Source organism: Pteropus alecto, unplaced genomic scaffold (assembly GCF_000325575.1).
Source record: "Pteropus alecto unplaced genomic scaffold, ASM32557v1 scaffold79, whole genome shotgun sequence".
Lineage (NCBI taxonomy): Eukaryota > Metazoa > Chordata > Mammalia > Chiroptera > Pteropodidae > Pteropus > Pteropus alecto.
Genome location: NW_006494612.1, coordinates 18,157,519 through 18,173,592, shown reverse-complemented (window position 1 = coordinate 18,173,592; position 16,074 = coordinate 18,157,519). Strand labels below are relative to the sequence as shown.

Here is a 16,074-nt window from a genome sequence, read left to right as displayed (position 1 = left end):
ACAGTAGGTTTTAATTAAAGATTGTTGAATGAATAAGGAAAGGAAGTTGATGTGTTATAGTTATGAAGTAATATAATACAATATTTTCTTTCATGAAGCTTAAAATTGCATTGGGAGTAATAAAAACTAAAGTCATAAAAAAGTTAAGTACAAGATGAGATACTACTAAAGATGTAAAATGTTAGTATGCAATTAATTGCCAAATGAAGATCATAGAAATTAACTATTCTGAGTTCATTGGAGAAAACTGTCACTATGGATTTATTATTTTTTTAATATCCCGACTTGCTCTCAAAGGATTTGTAATGACTGACAATGCTGTGTTTTGGAGCTAATGAAAAGTAAAAATACGTATGTAGTTAAGGGAAGAACATCAGAAAAAAAAGAAGTTATAGAAATATATTTTTAAATTTGAGGAACAGTTACACTAGTATGTATGTAAAAATGGTCCTCATTAAGTAATGAACAGTAAGTTTGGTGTTCATTTCCACTCTCTATTTGAGAATGTGAAATCAGCACCTCCCTTGCCGTCTGGCTTCTGGTTGAATTTGGCCAGTGGGGTGCCCTGCCAGAGAGTCAAGTGGAGAGAGAAAGAGATTAGGGTATTTATTTTCTTGTGTTGCCTAGGACTGTCTGTGCCTCTGTGCAAATTGCCCATTTGTCAAAACCTCCTCAAATTATTCTAATTTGAGTGTTCGCTCTGCTCTCTTTTTAGACCCTGATACAATTGTAGAGTTGCTTAAAGCAGATTGAATGTCAAGCTTAATAACTTTTATGATAACCATTAATTCTATAAAAATGTTTTAGTTGCCTGCTATGTATCAGGCAAGATTCTATAAGGAGGGGGTTCAATAGAAAAAAAATTTCAGAAAACAAACCTAAATTCTTATGCTTATATTATTCACATTTTAGTGTGATAAAGAGGTTATAAATCATATTAGAAGTAAGTCAAATTTGATATGTTTCAAACTCCACAATTCTGTAATGTTTGTTTATATAGCCTTTACTTTACTGTTTATTTGTCAAGTGATAATATCCCAGAGATGTAGTTTTTGGTTGCTCACTTATAACTAAGGGTGGATTATCGAGAATTTTTGCCTCTTCTCTTTTCTGTTGTTCATCTTCTGGTCATTTCACTAATTGCTCTTCTTCCATCAGGAGGTATAAAAGGAAAATAAATGAGTGAAAAGCTTAGCTTTGTATCTATGATAAAAAGGAAGGAGACTGAAATCCTGAACTAAAATGAAGCTTTTCAGTTTATCTGGGCTGGTCTGCCCCCTATTGCCATAAAGATACTGAGAGAGTTTTCAGCTTGCCCAGAATCAAGAGATAAAATGGACAAAAGTCTTATATTCACAAAGATGCAGAGAACCAGGTCTAAGAAGTAGATATGATGCTCTTGATATAGAGCTCTGGTGTGCAGACCCTCTGTCTTTAGACCTTGGATTATATTACAACATTGTTTGCAGTACTTACTTAGATCATTCTTGACTCATGTGAGCCTAATTCTGTGACCCTGCAAAAAATAGATCATAAATCCTTGTAAGGAAAGACGTCTTTGTAGTTCGACTTTGGAAAGATGAGCTAAAGGTACAGAGGAAACCATAAATTCAATTTACAATAACAACAAAAATAAGATTATTCATACTTTGCCCAGTGGATGAAGAGAAAGTCTAACATTTTTTCTGGCACATGCTGTACATTTTGCAAAGCTTGGTTAATTCCTGCTTAGCAGGTAGCTGAGAGAGGAACTGAATAAAAACATTTTACATGAGGGTTTTGACTCCACTTCATTCTTCATTATTTAATTATTATTTTAAGAAACTTTTTAATCTTCTTTATTTCAGGTTCTATCTATGAAATGTTTGGAAATGAATGCTGTTTGTCAACAGGAGAAGTGATTAAAATTACTGGTCTCAAAATTAAGAAAATCATAGCTGAAATTTGTGAGCACATTGAAGGTTGTGAGTCTCCACAACCATTTGAACTGCCGATGAATTTTCCAGGTACAGTATATGCAACCGTTTATCATTTGTAAAACTGCATTGCTAATAGAAATATACATCTATACAATTGAAAACAATGAAAAAATGGTAGATTTTTTTCTCTCTAGGGTAACGGATCAAAAATCAGAATTCGTATATGATTTTAAAGACTAATAAAAGGCAAATATTTTCTCCCCTTTTTAACAAACATTTTTTACTTAGGACTGAATATTTTCTATTAACAATATTTAGTGAGTTCCAACTATATGCAGAACCAGCTATGCTAGATAGTGAAGATGAAGAAATCAAAGATATATTTTTATAAATTACGTAGAATGAATTAATATATATTAAATATGTCAACCCACTTTATTCTTATTGCCATTATTCTAGCTCTCTGAATCACAACTAACTTCCCTGTCTTATTGATGTCTGGCTGCTTTTTTTTTTTTTTTCTTGTCTAGTTAATTCTGCTCAGCCTTACAAAATTAGTTCAAATATCATGTCTTTGGAAAACTTGAGTGTATCCTCTAACTTAACCTAGATATTTCTTTTATGTTTCCAAAATATCTTGGGCACCATAGCATGCACTTTGTTTTAATCAATGATGATTTCCTTATTTGCCTCATTCTCTACACTGGGGGTTGGCAAACTTTTTCTCTAAAGGACTAGATAGTAAATTTTAGACTAGATGGTCTTCATCACAACTATTCCACTCTTATGTTGTAACATAAAAGAAGCTCTAGATAATAAACCAATGAGCATGACTATGGTTCAATAAAAATGTATTTCTGAAAACAGGTGGCCAGCAGAATTTGGCCTGTGAATTGTAGTTTGCTAACCTCTGCTTTAAATTAAAACTCCCTCACAGATACAGCATAACATAGGGGACTTTATATTTCTAGTAGCAAGCACATTTTCTAGCACAGAGAATGTGCTCAATAATTGTTTGTTGAATAGATGAATCAATAAAAAAATGAACGATTAATAGAAGAGAAAAATCTAATAAACATTTTCAATATAATATGATTCATGGTATGAATGAATTATGCATGGTTTCTATGAGAGTCTTGACAAGGAACATCTAATTCCAGTTGGTCATGTTTTAGAACATGGATTTCTAAGTTATTATATTTGAATCCCAGCTCTGCCACTCTAAGTTATGTAACCTTGCCAAGTTCTTTACCCTGCTTTCATGTAAAATGGGAATAATAATGCTCTCTGTCTTCTAGTGTTGGGAAGATTAAATATTGAAATGTATTTAAAGTGCTTAAAATGGCACTTACCATATAGCAAGAGCTATAAAAAAAAGGTATCAACTTTTATTACCATTATTAATATTGTTATTATCATTGGTTGAGTCAGGCAAAGCCTTTTAGAGAATGTTATACTTGAACTGAGGTTTGGAGAATAAAAATAAATTAACTATATAAGGAGATGATACTTCCGAGTGCTCCAATATTCTGCCTCATTTCAATTGAAATCTTACTCATTGTTTTATCCTAATTATTTCTTCCTCACCTTATCCTTTATAGCAATGGTTCTCAAATTTGGCTACACATTGGAATCACCTAGGGAACTTTAAAAAATCTTGGTGCTCAGGCCATTTGCCTGAGATATTCTGATTTATTTGGTGTAGGATAAAGTCTGATCATCAAGGTTTCTCAAAGCTCCCAGGGTAATACTAATGAGCAGCCAAGGTTGAGAATCATTGCTTTAGAAGGAGTTTTTCCTAAGGACTCTAACTAGATGTATTAACTCTCCTTTTGAATCACTATAGTCTTTCCCGCCTTAATCATTGTATTTAATACATTTTGCATGTAATTAAAGTTATTTGTGTGCTTGTCTTATGAGCATCATGTGCTTAATAGATCACAAGTTTGCTGAGGACTGATTCTGAATTTCATTTATTGCTATATCCCCAAAGTGTTTAGGAGAAGATATATATATATAACAAATATTTAGTAAGTTAAACTGACTAGAATCTTCTCGTAGAATGGGATGTTTCTTATTACAGTAATTAAAACACTTAGCTTTGACTAACAGTTTAACTTGGGTAGTTGTTATTTAGAATATCCTTTTGAGCTTTCAACTGACATAATGATCTTGCACCAAATGAGCAACAATTTGAAAAATATACTTACAATATTAGTTTTATAGTAAGGATCGGGGTTAAAATGGAGGACTAAAGAGATTGATAATGATCAGGGAATACTTTCTTTAAAAAAAACAAACTAGATTATGATGAAGGAGATCCCAAATATAGGAGTAATCCTTCTACATCAGCACTAGGGAGAGAGATAAAAATCAAGGCCACTAATATTTTTTATAAATTTTGACAAAGATGTTTTGATATTTGATGTTTATACTCCACTCAAAACTTTCAATTTCAACTCCCAGTTAGATTTTAAACTCAAAAAGTCATATATACATATATGTATATATATACACAAATATACATGATTTTATTTTTCAATTATAGTTGACATTTAATATTATATTGGTTTCAGGTATGCAGCATAGTAGACATTTATATAATTTAGGAGATGATCTCCCCAATTAGTTTAGTATCCACCAGGCACTATACAAAGTTATTACAGTGTTATTGACTATATTACCCATGACTATTGTGTAACTACCGATTTGTACTTCTTAATCCCTTCACCTTTTTCACCCAGTCCCTGAACCCCCTGCATCTGGCAAACAACGTTTGTTCTCTGTATCTATGGGTCTGTTGCTGTTTTCTTTGTTTGTTTATTTTGTTTTTTAGACTCCACATGTAAGTGAGATCATATGGTATCTATCTTCTCTGTCTGACTTTTTTTACTTAGCAAAATACCCTCTAAGATCATCCACATTGTCACAAATGGTAAGATTTTATTCTATTTTATGGTCATGTAATATTCTATTGTATATATGTACTACCATTCCTTTTTTTAATTAGAGTTGACATTTAATATTATTTTATATTGGCTTCAGGTATACAGCGTAGTGGTTAGACACATATAATTTATGAAGTGATCCTCTGATTACTGTAGTACCCACCTGGCACTATACATAATTATTACGATATTGTCAACTATATTTGCTATGCTGTAATTCACATCCCTGTGACTATTTCGTAACTACTAATTTGTACTCCTTAATCCCTTTACCTTTTTCACTCACCCCACTCAAGTCTCCCTTCCATCTGCAACCACTAGTTTGTTCTGTGTATCTGTGAGTCTGTTTTCATTTTGTTTATTTTGTTCTTTAGATTCTACATGTAAGCGAAGATATTTGGTATTTGTCTTTGTCTGACTTATCTCACTTGGCATGACACCCTCTAGGTCCATCTATGTTGTCAAAAATGGCAAGATTTCATTCTTTTTCATGAATGAGTAATATTCCATTGTATGTACTACATCTTCTTTATCCATTTATCTATGGATAGACATGTTTTGGCTATTGTAAATAATGCTGCAATGAACATAGGAATTCATATATCTTTTCAAATCAGTGTTTTGGTTTTCTTTGGATAAATATCCAGAAGTGAGATTGCTGGGCGACGTAGTAGTTCTATTTTCAATTTTTTGAGGAACCTCCATACCATTTTCCATGTAGGTGCAGCAAATTGCAATCCTACACTCTACTCTCTTCTTGCTTGCATGGTTTCTAAGGAGTAGTTGGAAGTAATTCTTATCTTTGTTTTTCTGTAAGTAAGGTCTTTTATTCCTGTGGCTTCTTTCAAGATTTTTCCTTTATCTTTGATTTTCTGTAATTTGAATAAAATATTCCTGTGCAGTTTTTTGTTTGTTTGTTTGTTTGTTTGTTTGTATTTATCCTATTTAGTGTTCTCTGAACTTCCTGAATCTGTGATTTGGTGTCTGTCAGTAATTTGGGAAAATCCACAGTCATTATTGCTTCAAATACTGCTTCTGTTCCTATTTCTCTTTCTTTTTCTTCTGGCATTTTCATTATGCATGGAAATACCTTGCTATACCTTTTGCTGTTGTCCAGCAGTACTTAGATATCCTGTTCTGTTTTTGTTTTGTTTTGTTTTGTTTCTAATTGCTTTTCTTTTTTGGAAAGTTCTATTAATTCATCCTGAATTGTGGAGATTATTTCTTCTACTGCATTCAGACTACTAATGAGCCCAGTAAAGGCATTCTTTGTTTCTTTTATAGTGTTTTAGATCTCTAGTGTTTCCTTTTAGCATTTTCTTAGGTTCCTATTTCTCTGCTTACATTGTCCACCTGTTCTACTTTATCTATAAGAGCCCTTAGCATATTAATCATAATTGTTTTAAACTCCTGGTTTGACTATTTCAACATCCTTGCCATATCAGAGTCTTATTCTGATGCTTGCTCGGTTTCTTCTACTGTATTTTTTGCTTTTTAGTGGGCCTTTTAATTTTTCATAATACCCAGGCATGATGTACTGGGTAAACAGAGCTGTAGTAGAAACAATTGTTGGTAATGTGGCAATAAAGTGTGGCAGGGGGTGTGTGTGAGTCTGTAGTCCTACAATTAGGTCTCTATGTTTTTGCGAGCCTGTGCCCCTGAACTGTAAAATTCACAAGCGCTCTCAGTCCTGTTCCCCACCCCTTAGGTGGAACAGGTTGGCAAGAGCGGGCTAAAGTTGGGTATTTCCCTTTTCCTATGTGGAAGAATATAGAACCAGGTAGAGCTGGGCATTTTCCCTCTGTAAGTGGAAGGCTAGAGAGGTCATTAGTTGTGTATTTTTATTCCCCCTCAGGGCAGCTGATCTTGATAAAACACCAATAATCTCTCTTAAGGGCAGGCCTTGTTAGGAGGTATAGAATGCTGTGGTCTATTTCAAAATGGTTTATTTTAAGCAACCAACTAAATAGGAGAAGATTTTTGCATACAACGCCTCTGTCAAGGGACTAATATCCAAAATATATATAAGGAACTCATACAACTCAAAAACAACAATATCAATCTATTTAAAAAGTGGGCAGAGGACTTGAAAAAATACTGCCCCTAAGAAGACATACAAACAGCCAATAGACATATGAAAAGATGCTCAACTTCACTAGCTATTATAGAAATGCAAATCAAAACCACAGTGAGGTACCACCTCACACCTGTTATGGCCATCATCAACAGGACAAGTAATAACAAATGTTGGAGAGGTTGTGGAATAAAAGGAACCCTCACACACTACTGGGGAATGTAAATTAGTATAGCCACTATGAAAAATAGTGCAAAGATTCCTCAAAAAATTAAGAATAGAATTATCATATGACCCAACAATCTTTCTTCTGGGTATCTACCCCCAAAATTTGAAAACATTTATCTGTAAAGATATATTACCCCTATGTTTATTGCAGCATTATTCACAGTGGCCAAGACATAGAAACAACCAAAGTGTCCTTCTATAGATGATTGGATAAAGAAGATGTGGTGCATATATACAATGACATATTACTCGACCATAAGAAAAGATAAAACACTGCCATTTATGATAACATTGATGGATCTTGAGATTTTATGATAAATGTAATAAGTCAGACAAAAAAAGTTGAGACCATATGATTTCACTAATATGTGGAATATAAAACTGAAAGCAACAAATGAACAAGACAAACAAACAAAAACTCATAGACACGGACAATAGTTTAGTAGTTACCAGAGGGTAGAGAGGGGGAGGAAGAGATAGGTAAGGGTAAAGGAGGTCAAATATATGGTGCCAAAAGGAAATTTAACTTTAGATGGTGAACACAATGCAATATACATATGACGTGTTATAGAATTGTATTTAATTTTATTAACCGATGTCACCTCAATAAATTTAACTTAAAAAATGGTTTCTTCTACCCTCCCCCTGTTAGGAGCATGAGGGTATTTTTCTCTGATAGTCACTGTGAGAGCCTGGTCAAGTTCCTGACGTAAAACATAAAATCGTGTGTGTGTGTTGGGGGCAAGATATGACTTCCCCCCAAATGGTGGTTTACTCTCAGAATTGCCCACTCTGAGCCTCTAGCAGTTTGTCAACTGCAGTTTAGAAATTCCTATCCAGGTTCTGATTTCTATAGAGGTTTCTTCTCTGGTGGGTTGTGGTTCCCTGTACTTGCTTCTCTGTCTCTACAGTTTTGGAGGTAGAGATTTGTCCTTTGTCACTTCTCTGATGGATCTAAGAAAACTTGCTGTTTTTTCAGTTTGTTCACTCTTTTACTTTTTGTTCGGATGGAGTGACAACTTCCAAACTCCTTATATGCCAGGACAGAAACTAAAAGTCCAATACTTTTTAAGTATATATAAATTTAGTTATTTATTTTTCAGTGGTTGCTTGGGTATTACAATAACATTTTAATTTATAACGATCTAGTTTGGATTAACTAATTTAATTTCAAAAGTACATAGCATTTGCCTTCTCTATAGCTTCATTTCCTATTCCCCCCTTTGAGTCATTATTATGATAAAATTTACATCTTTATATGTTGTGTGTCTGTCAACACAGATTTATAATTATTTTTTATGCAATTGTCTTTTTAAAAAGGTAGGAGAAAAAAAGATTTCTTTTCATTTAAACTTCTTTTTAGTTACCTTTACTGGTACTCTTTTTCCTTCATGTAGAATAGAATTACTGTCTTGTGTCTTTTCATGTCAGCTTGAAGGACTCCCTTTAATATTGCTTGTATGGTAGGTTTGATAGTGACAAATTCTCTGTTTTTGTTTATCTGGAAATGTCTTAATTTTCCCTTAATTTTTAAAGAATATTTTTTTCTATGTAGAGATTTTTTGGTTGATAGTTCTTTTCTTACAGCATTTTAAATATGTCAACCCTGTGATATCCAGCCTCTGTGGTTTATGAGTGGAAATTAGCTTTTAATCTTATTGAGAAACACTTGTATGTGAAGAGTTGTGTTTTGTTTATTGTTTTTTGTTTTTTTATCTTTTCAAAATTCTCTATTTGTCTTTGGTTTTCGATAGTTGGATCATGATATGTCTACACATGGATATCTATGTTTATTCTACCTGGAATATAGTGAGTTTATTGAATGCGTAGATTTATGTTTTTCATGAAATTTTGGGAGTTGTTGCCACCATGTCTTCAAACATTTTTTCTCCACTTTTCACATTCTCTTCTTTTGGGATACCCTTATTCACATGCTAATATGCTTGATGATGTTTCATAGGTATTTGAGACTCTGTTCATTTCTTTTCATACCTTTTCTTTCTGTTTCTCAGAATGGGTAATCTCAATTGACCTCTTTTCAAATTTGATTTATATTTCTTATTTGTTATGACTTCATTTTCAGACTTCCTTTTAGTTTTGTAGGCAGGGTTTCCTTTAGTTCATATTTAAAATAGCTGATTTAAGTTCTTTCTCAAGAAGTTCAATGCCTGGGGTTCCCCAGGGACAATTTCTATTGACTGTTTTTGTGTTTTTTTACCTTGTGTACAGGCCATAATTTCTTGTTCCTTTGCCTGTCTCATAATTTTTTTTGTTGAAAACTGGATATTTTAAACAAGATAAAGTGTCAACTCTAGAAATCTGATTCTCTTCTTTCCTCAGGGCTTGTTATTGCTAGTTGTTTAGTGACTTTTCTGATCTAAATCTATAAAGTCTACATTCTTTTTCATATATCGCCACTGAAATTTTATATGGCCCAGTAATTTTAGAGGGCAACTGATGTCTGGACTACATCTTCCTAAAACAACTGGAATCAAGAGGTCTCCCAATCTTTGTTGAGGGGTTTTGTGTTCATTTGGAAGCATACCTTCAACATTCAGCGAGGCAATTGAAAATTCTTGTTAATTTTTACTTCCTCTTCATGTAGGGCTTCAAAGTCAGCTAGAATTGGGAGCTTAGGGCCTTCTCAAGACCAGACCTGCATGTGTGCAGAGTATTACACATGTGTATAGTCTTCTAGATTCCCAGGAATAAGTCAGAACTTCTCAATGTTCCAATGGACATCTCATTCGTCAGCTTTTCCTTTTAAGCTTTTTAGTTAGCCTATTGTTTTCCCCAACAGTTATGCACCACTGCAGGCAACCACAAAAATTAAACAATTGCCTCTCATGGTTTTTGACAAATATCCTGAGGAAAAGTCTTTTCCCACCAAGTAAGCTCCAAGTTAAATAAAATAAAGACAGTGTTGTAAGTAGAATCTTCTAGACATGTTAAATAATGACTATTTTCTGAGAATGAGCTTTAAAGGAACTCCAGCTCATTTCTACCCCATCCTGTGACTGCTAGGCTACTTCCTTTGCTATGATTGCAGACTGTTCATTTTCAAGGCTATTGGGAATTTGATGAGGGTGAGAGGAGTGGAAATATAGGAAGGTAATATGTCACAAAGTTTGCTGTTCTTACCAAAATATTCAGACATTTTTCATTAAGAAATGCTCTTCAGATTATTACAATCTTTTGGTTAATTTTGAACAAGACAAAAAAAAGATAATTCTGAAAAAGTTTTTTTTTTTGTTTTGTTTTGTTTTTTTTACCGGTTTTCTCACTGCTTTTGTGGTGAATGATTTTCAAAGGTCCTTATTCTACCGTTTTGCTGACATCACCCACCCTTCTGTTCTAAAGTATATTAACACAGATGTTTAATTTCTCATGGTAATTCAAATGAAGATGACCATAACTCTGGCAAGGGTACTATAATGATTTCTTTGAAAATAAAGATGCTATACTGAAGGAAGATCCGCAGCTCTTGACCAGTAAACATAGCTTTATAGATGCAGCTCCAGCAAATGAAACCTCAAACAACAGTTAAGAAATGAAAGCTTTGTAGGGATTTGGCAAGGACACTTTCAGAGGGCAATCTAGAAGTTGCATTTTTGCCAAAATGTGATTGGATGACTAAACTTGCAATAAACATCATTGGTTGCATCCTATATTAATGTTGTTTCCATATGTCTCTATTTCGTCACCTCAAAAAAAAAAATGCCCAATATATTAAAAGAAATAAAAAGCAATCATTTTGTTTTTTTATGAAAATTAACATACTGCTTCAAAGCACAATTTGTTCTTTAGAAGACAGCTCTCTTTGCTGAACCTTCTTATGAGCTAGAAAACATGCCATTCTTGCCAAACACAACAAAAATATATTCTCATATTTGGTAGTTAATTGCATTATCCCCACAGATTGGTAAATCATGTAACGTTTGGGGTATAGTGTAGTTGTAAATTTCTGGATTGCTTCCTGGAAAGATTTCTTCCTTCTTTAAAGTGTTATAATGCATAAATAATAAATGTCTTCTCATTAGAAATGAGAAATATCTAGAAAGAAAGTATTTTAATACATTTTTCTGCTGAAGAGCCTTTTTTGTTGTTGTTGTTCCCCCAAAATCAAGTTTATATATGTGTTTCTGAACCATATATTCAAGGAGTCTGTGATTGCATCTCTAAAATCAACATTAAAATTATAAGGCTGGATTGAAAACATTTTTTGTTTGAATTTTTAGATTATACTCTGTAAACTTTATTACTGTGTAGAAATTTTATTGTGGGAGATAAGAGGCATTTAAAAAAAAATGTGATAGTAGATCTTAGAGATGTGATGTTCTCTACTCCTTATACTCTACCCTGCCTAATCCACATACTCTAATGAGAATCCTGAAGATGTGCCAGACACTGTTTTAAGTATAAAATTGTTCTAAACACACACATTACTAACTGAATTTACATTTTTTATATGAGGAAACAGAGCCACAGAGCAGCCAAATAACTTGCCCAAGATTACATAGTAAATGTTTACATTGTATCTACGCTAGCATGATCTGAAAGAAACATAATGTAAGACTGTACATTCGTGTTTATTTGTCTAAGCTGATTTACATAGCTGTTCCAGAGGCTTCAGTTATTTGACACATAGTCCACTCCATAAGGTTCCTCCATGTAAGTGATCTGAGCAAGCCCAAGATGGAAACCATAGTCTTTCATAACCTAATCTCAGAAGTGACATACCATTTCTTCTGCTATATAGCCATGCATCACATAATGACTTTCTGGTCAACGATGGACTGCATATGTGAAGGTGGTCCCATAAGATTATAGTGGAACTAAAAATTTCCCATCGTTTAGTGTTGTCGAGCAATGTGTTTGTTGTGATCTTGCACTTGATCTTAGCCAAAAGGCTGAGAAGTAATATGGTGATGCTGGTACAAACAAACCTACTGTACTGACAGTTATATACAAATATAGCACATACAATTTATAGATGCAGCTTCAGAAAATGAAAACTTCTAATGGCCTGGAATGAAGACCAGACACAGAAGTATGTCCCTCTCAGCAACATGACAATTATGGCCAAAACAAAAAATTTGTTTGTGATGTTGAAAGGAAAGGCTAGATCTGACAACTATGATAATTTAGTGCTAGCTCTAAGTGGTTTAAGTGATTCAAGAATCATTATTCATTACATAATGTGAAAGTGAATGGTGAGTCTCTAAGTTCTGATGTGAAGGCAACTGAAGAATTTTTAGAAACTCTAGATAAACTGATTGTGGGAAGAATTACTTGTCAGAGCAAATATTAAATATGGATAAAAACTTTTTATTCTGAAAATAGATACCTGAAACAACTTTCAACTAGAAGAAGGCAAAATTAATACCAGGTTTCAAGATTTTTAAAGACAGGATAGTAGTCTTGCTTGGGGACAATGTTGCAGTCTACGAATTGAAACCTTTTGTGATCTGACACAATGAGAACCCAGGGCCTTTAAGCATATTAAAATCACACACTGCCTGTGTACCACAGGTGCAATAAGAAGTAGTGTATGACCCAGTTCCTCATCCAAGATACATTCTTGAATTGCCATGCCAGCTTATGGAGAACTACTGTTTTGAGAAAACATAACTTTCAAAATTTTGCTTATTGCTGATAATGCTCCTGGAAATCCTCCTTCTTTTGGTGTTATTCATCCCAATATTAAAGTGATTTTTCTCCATCCAAATACTACCTCTTTGATTTAACCAATGAATCATGGAGTTATATACCTAAGGAGAAATTTTGCCCAAGGTATTGCTGCAACTGTAGAAAACAATGATGAAATTCTAAAGAATGGCAACATCTATGACCGCATCAAGAATCTTGCTTGAGCTTGGGGTGATGTCACCAAGAAGTGTATGTATGTCATCTGGAAGAAGACATTCAAGAGATTCGTCCATGACTTCAAAGGATTTGCCAAGGATGATGAGGTTGCAAAAATCAGCAAGGCTGTGATTGAGATGGCAAACAACTTTAACCGGAGTGTGAATGAGGATAACGTTGAGGAGCTCCTAGAGATGGTTCCTAAGAAATTGACTAATGAGTTTAGACCTGGAATAAAAACACACAGCTGAAAAAGAAGCAAGAGAAAAGTAAAATGCAGAAGAACAAGAAGAATCTCCAAACAAATTCATAATAAAAGGTTTAACAGAAGCTTTTGCAGAACTTGACAAACCTGAAAAAGTTTGAAAACATGAACCCCAATACCTAAAGGTTTTCATAGAGAGGAATGTTCATGGTGAATTATCTGCTTATAAGCATCATTGACAAAAAGAAACAATAAAACAAAAACAAAAAACCAGCAAGCAAATCACCAACAACATATTTCTGAAAAGAGTGACACCTCAGGCAGGAGATATTCCAGAAGAAGGCATTGTTATCATAGAAGACAACAGCTTCACGAATGTTATTGCTCTTGAAGACCTTTCAATGGATCAAGATGTGGAGGTAGAAGGTAGTGATATTGATGATCCTGACCTTGTGAAGGCCTAGGTTTATGTGTGTGTTTGTGTCTTAGTTTTTAACAAAAAAGTTTAAAAAGTAAAAAAATAATTTTTAAATAATATGGAAAAAGGATATAAAGAAAAATTTTTATATGGCAATACAACGTGTTTGTGTTTTAAGCTATTACAAAAAAAGTCTAAGAATTAAAAATGTTAAAATTTTATAAAGTAAAGGTTATAGTGAGATAAAGTTAATTTATTACTGAAGAAAAATTTTTTAAATAAATTTAGTGTAGCCTAAGTGTACAGTGTTTATAACATCTACAGCAGTGTACAGTAATATCCTAGGCCTTCACCTTTACTCACCACTTACTCAATTACCCAGAAGAACTTCTAATCCTGCAAGCTCCATTCTAATCCTGCAAGCTCCACTCAAATGCCCTATAGAGGAGTACCATTTTTTATCTTTTATACCATATTTTTACTGTATCTTTTCTATATTTAAGACATGTTTAGACACACAAATACTAACCATTGTATTGCAATTACCTACAGTATTCAGTACAGTAATATGCCATATGGGTTTGTAGCCTTGTAGCAATAGACTATGCCATATAGCCTATGTTTGTAATCGGCTATACCATTTGGGTTTGTATAAGTGCACTCTGTGATTTTCCCCACAATGATGAAATCATCTAATGATTCATTTCTCAGAATGTATCCCCTATCATTAAACAATACATAACTGTATTGTTTTGATCATACAAACAAATGCTGGTGCAATCTGGGAGGAGACTGAACAAGAGTGTGACTACTAGGAAGTGGAATCACTTGGGACAATCTTAGAGGCCAACAGGCACAGATAGAAAAAAACAAGTTAAAAGAAAAAAGATGTGAAGTTAATTTTAATAATATATTTTATATAAAAGATATATCTAAAATATCCTTTTAACAACTAATCAATACATAATTTATTTAGATATTTTGCATTGTTCTCATGCTAAGTCTTTAAAATGTGGCATGTGTTTTCCACTTATAGCACATCTCATTTCCAGCTATGCAAATTTCAAGTAGCCATATTTTAAATGCTCAATACAGTGCCTCCAGTTGTGGTACTGCAATGGAGAGCACCAATATAGATATAAACAGCATTGTTCTGGAGTCTGTGCACTTCTTGCTTAAATATAGAAAAAGAGTGAGATGGTCCTTTGTAAGCCAAAACCATTGTTATAATAAAGATCTATAGATCCTGTAGAAATTTGGCACCCTTTTCTCATTTTTTTGTTATATACAGTAAGCATTGTAATATTTAAAGAGATCTAAACTAATGCCACTCTTAAAATAACATAAAATGGGAATTTTTAGATAACTTTAAAAATTCACAAAATATAAAAATTATTTCATATATTTAATGAATTTAAATCATGTTTTAAAGAAAAGCTTCAGGCAGCGCTTCCTACTTAAGTTAATTTCTACCAGAGAAATGGTTAAATGGATTTTATCTGTCAGGTGGCCAAGGTATCCCTAAGTAGCCACATAGCTGTCAAGCTGACTTGTCATACTTTCAGAAATGAAAATGGTCAGTAATGAAACAATCAGTAATGAAACAATGAGCCCACATGAGTATAGCAATTTATTTCTAATGGCACAGCAGGCAGCATGAGTTTATGCCTTAGTGTTTCCCCTTGGACTCCACATCCCAGAGTCTGATATAGAGTAGGGCCAGGAAGAACACTAAGTTTAGGAAATCCCAAATGTAGAAGGGACTGCTAGCAAACCTGCCAATCTTTGCTCTGAAGGAGAACATTGTCTTTATTACTCTGGAATATATGAAAATCTTTGGGGAGAGGGAGTAGATTTTACTATTCCTGAATGTTTCTCAGGAGGGAGATACTCTTTATCATTTCTATTCTGGTCAGAAAACAAATCTGTTGCCTCTGAATCATGCAGAAATATCATGGACAATTATCTACCAACAAATTCATTTCCCTTAACAGTAAGACTCTTTTCTAAATCATTTCAATTATAAATATGAAAAACACAGGGAAGTATTTAGAGTAAAAAATGGCAAAAATTAGATTAATAATATAATTATTATTTTTCAAGAAATTGATTCAGGTTAAATGACTAAAATTTATGAAACCTGCTCCTTTGTGCCTCTGTACCAAAATATCTAATGCATTAACATTTTTCATAATAAATTTCCACATTGTTTTATTTGAGAAACTATGTACTTAATTAATAAAAACACATTACATTCAATGGTTATTCATTCTATATTTCATCTACCATCGAAATGACTAAATCTTTTATGTTTATCCATTTTATGATTGTATTTATTTTTTTATTTGACTAAAATGTCAGTTTCTAAATTTCTTTTAGAAATTACCTGATAGGAAAATTTTTATGTAAAAAATATT

General features: G+C 33.2%; 1 protein-coding gene across 1 annotated transcript in view; it reads left to right on the top strand.

Moving 5' to 3' along the window:
* The window catches only part of THEMIS (thymocyte selection associated), a 164,215-nt gene that overhangs the window by 38,028 nt on the left and 110,113 nt on the right, over positions 1-16,074 (top strand). Inside the window, exon 2 of the mRNA XM_006926155.1 lies at positions 1,848-2,006. Within this exon, the coding sequence (XP_006926217.1) occupies positions 1,848-2,006 (159 nt within the window). The remainder of the gene's footprint in view (positions 1-1,847; positions 2,007-16,074) is intronic.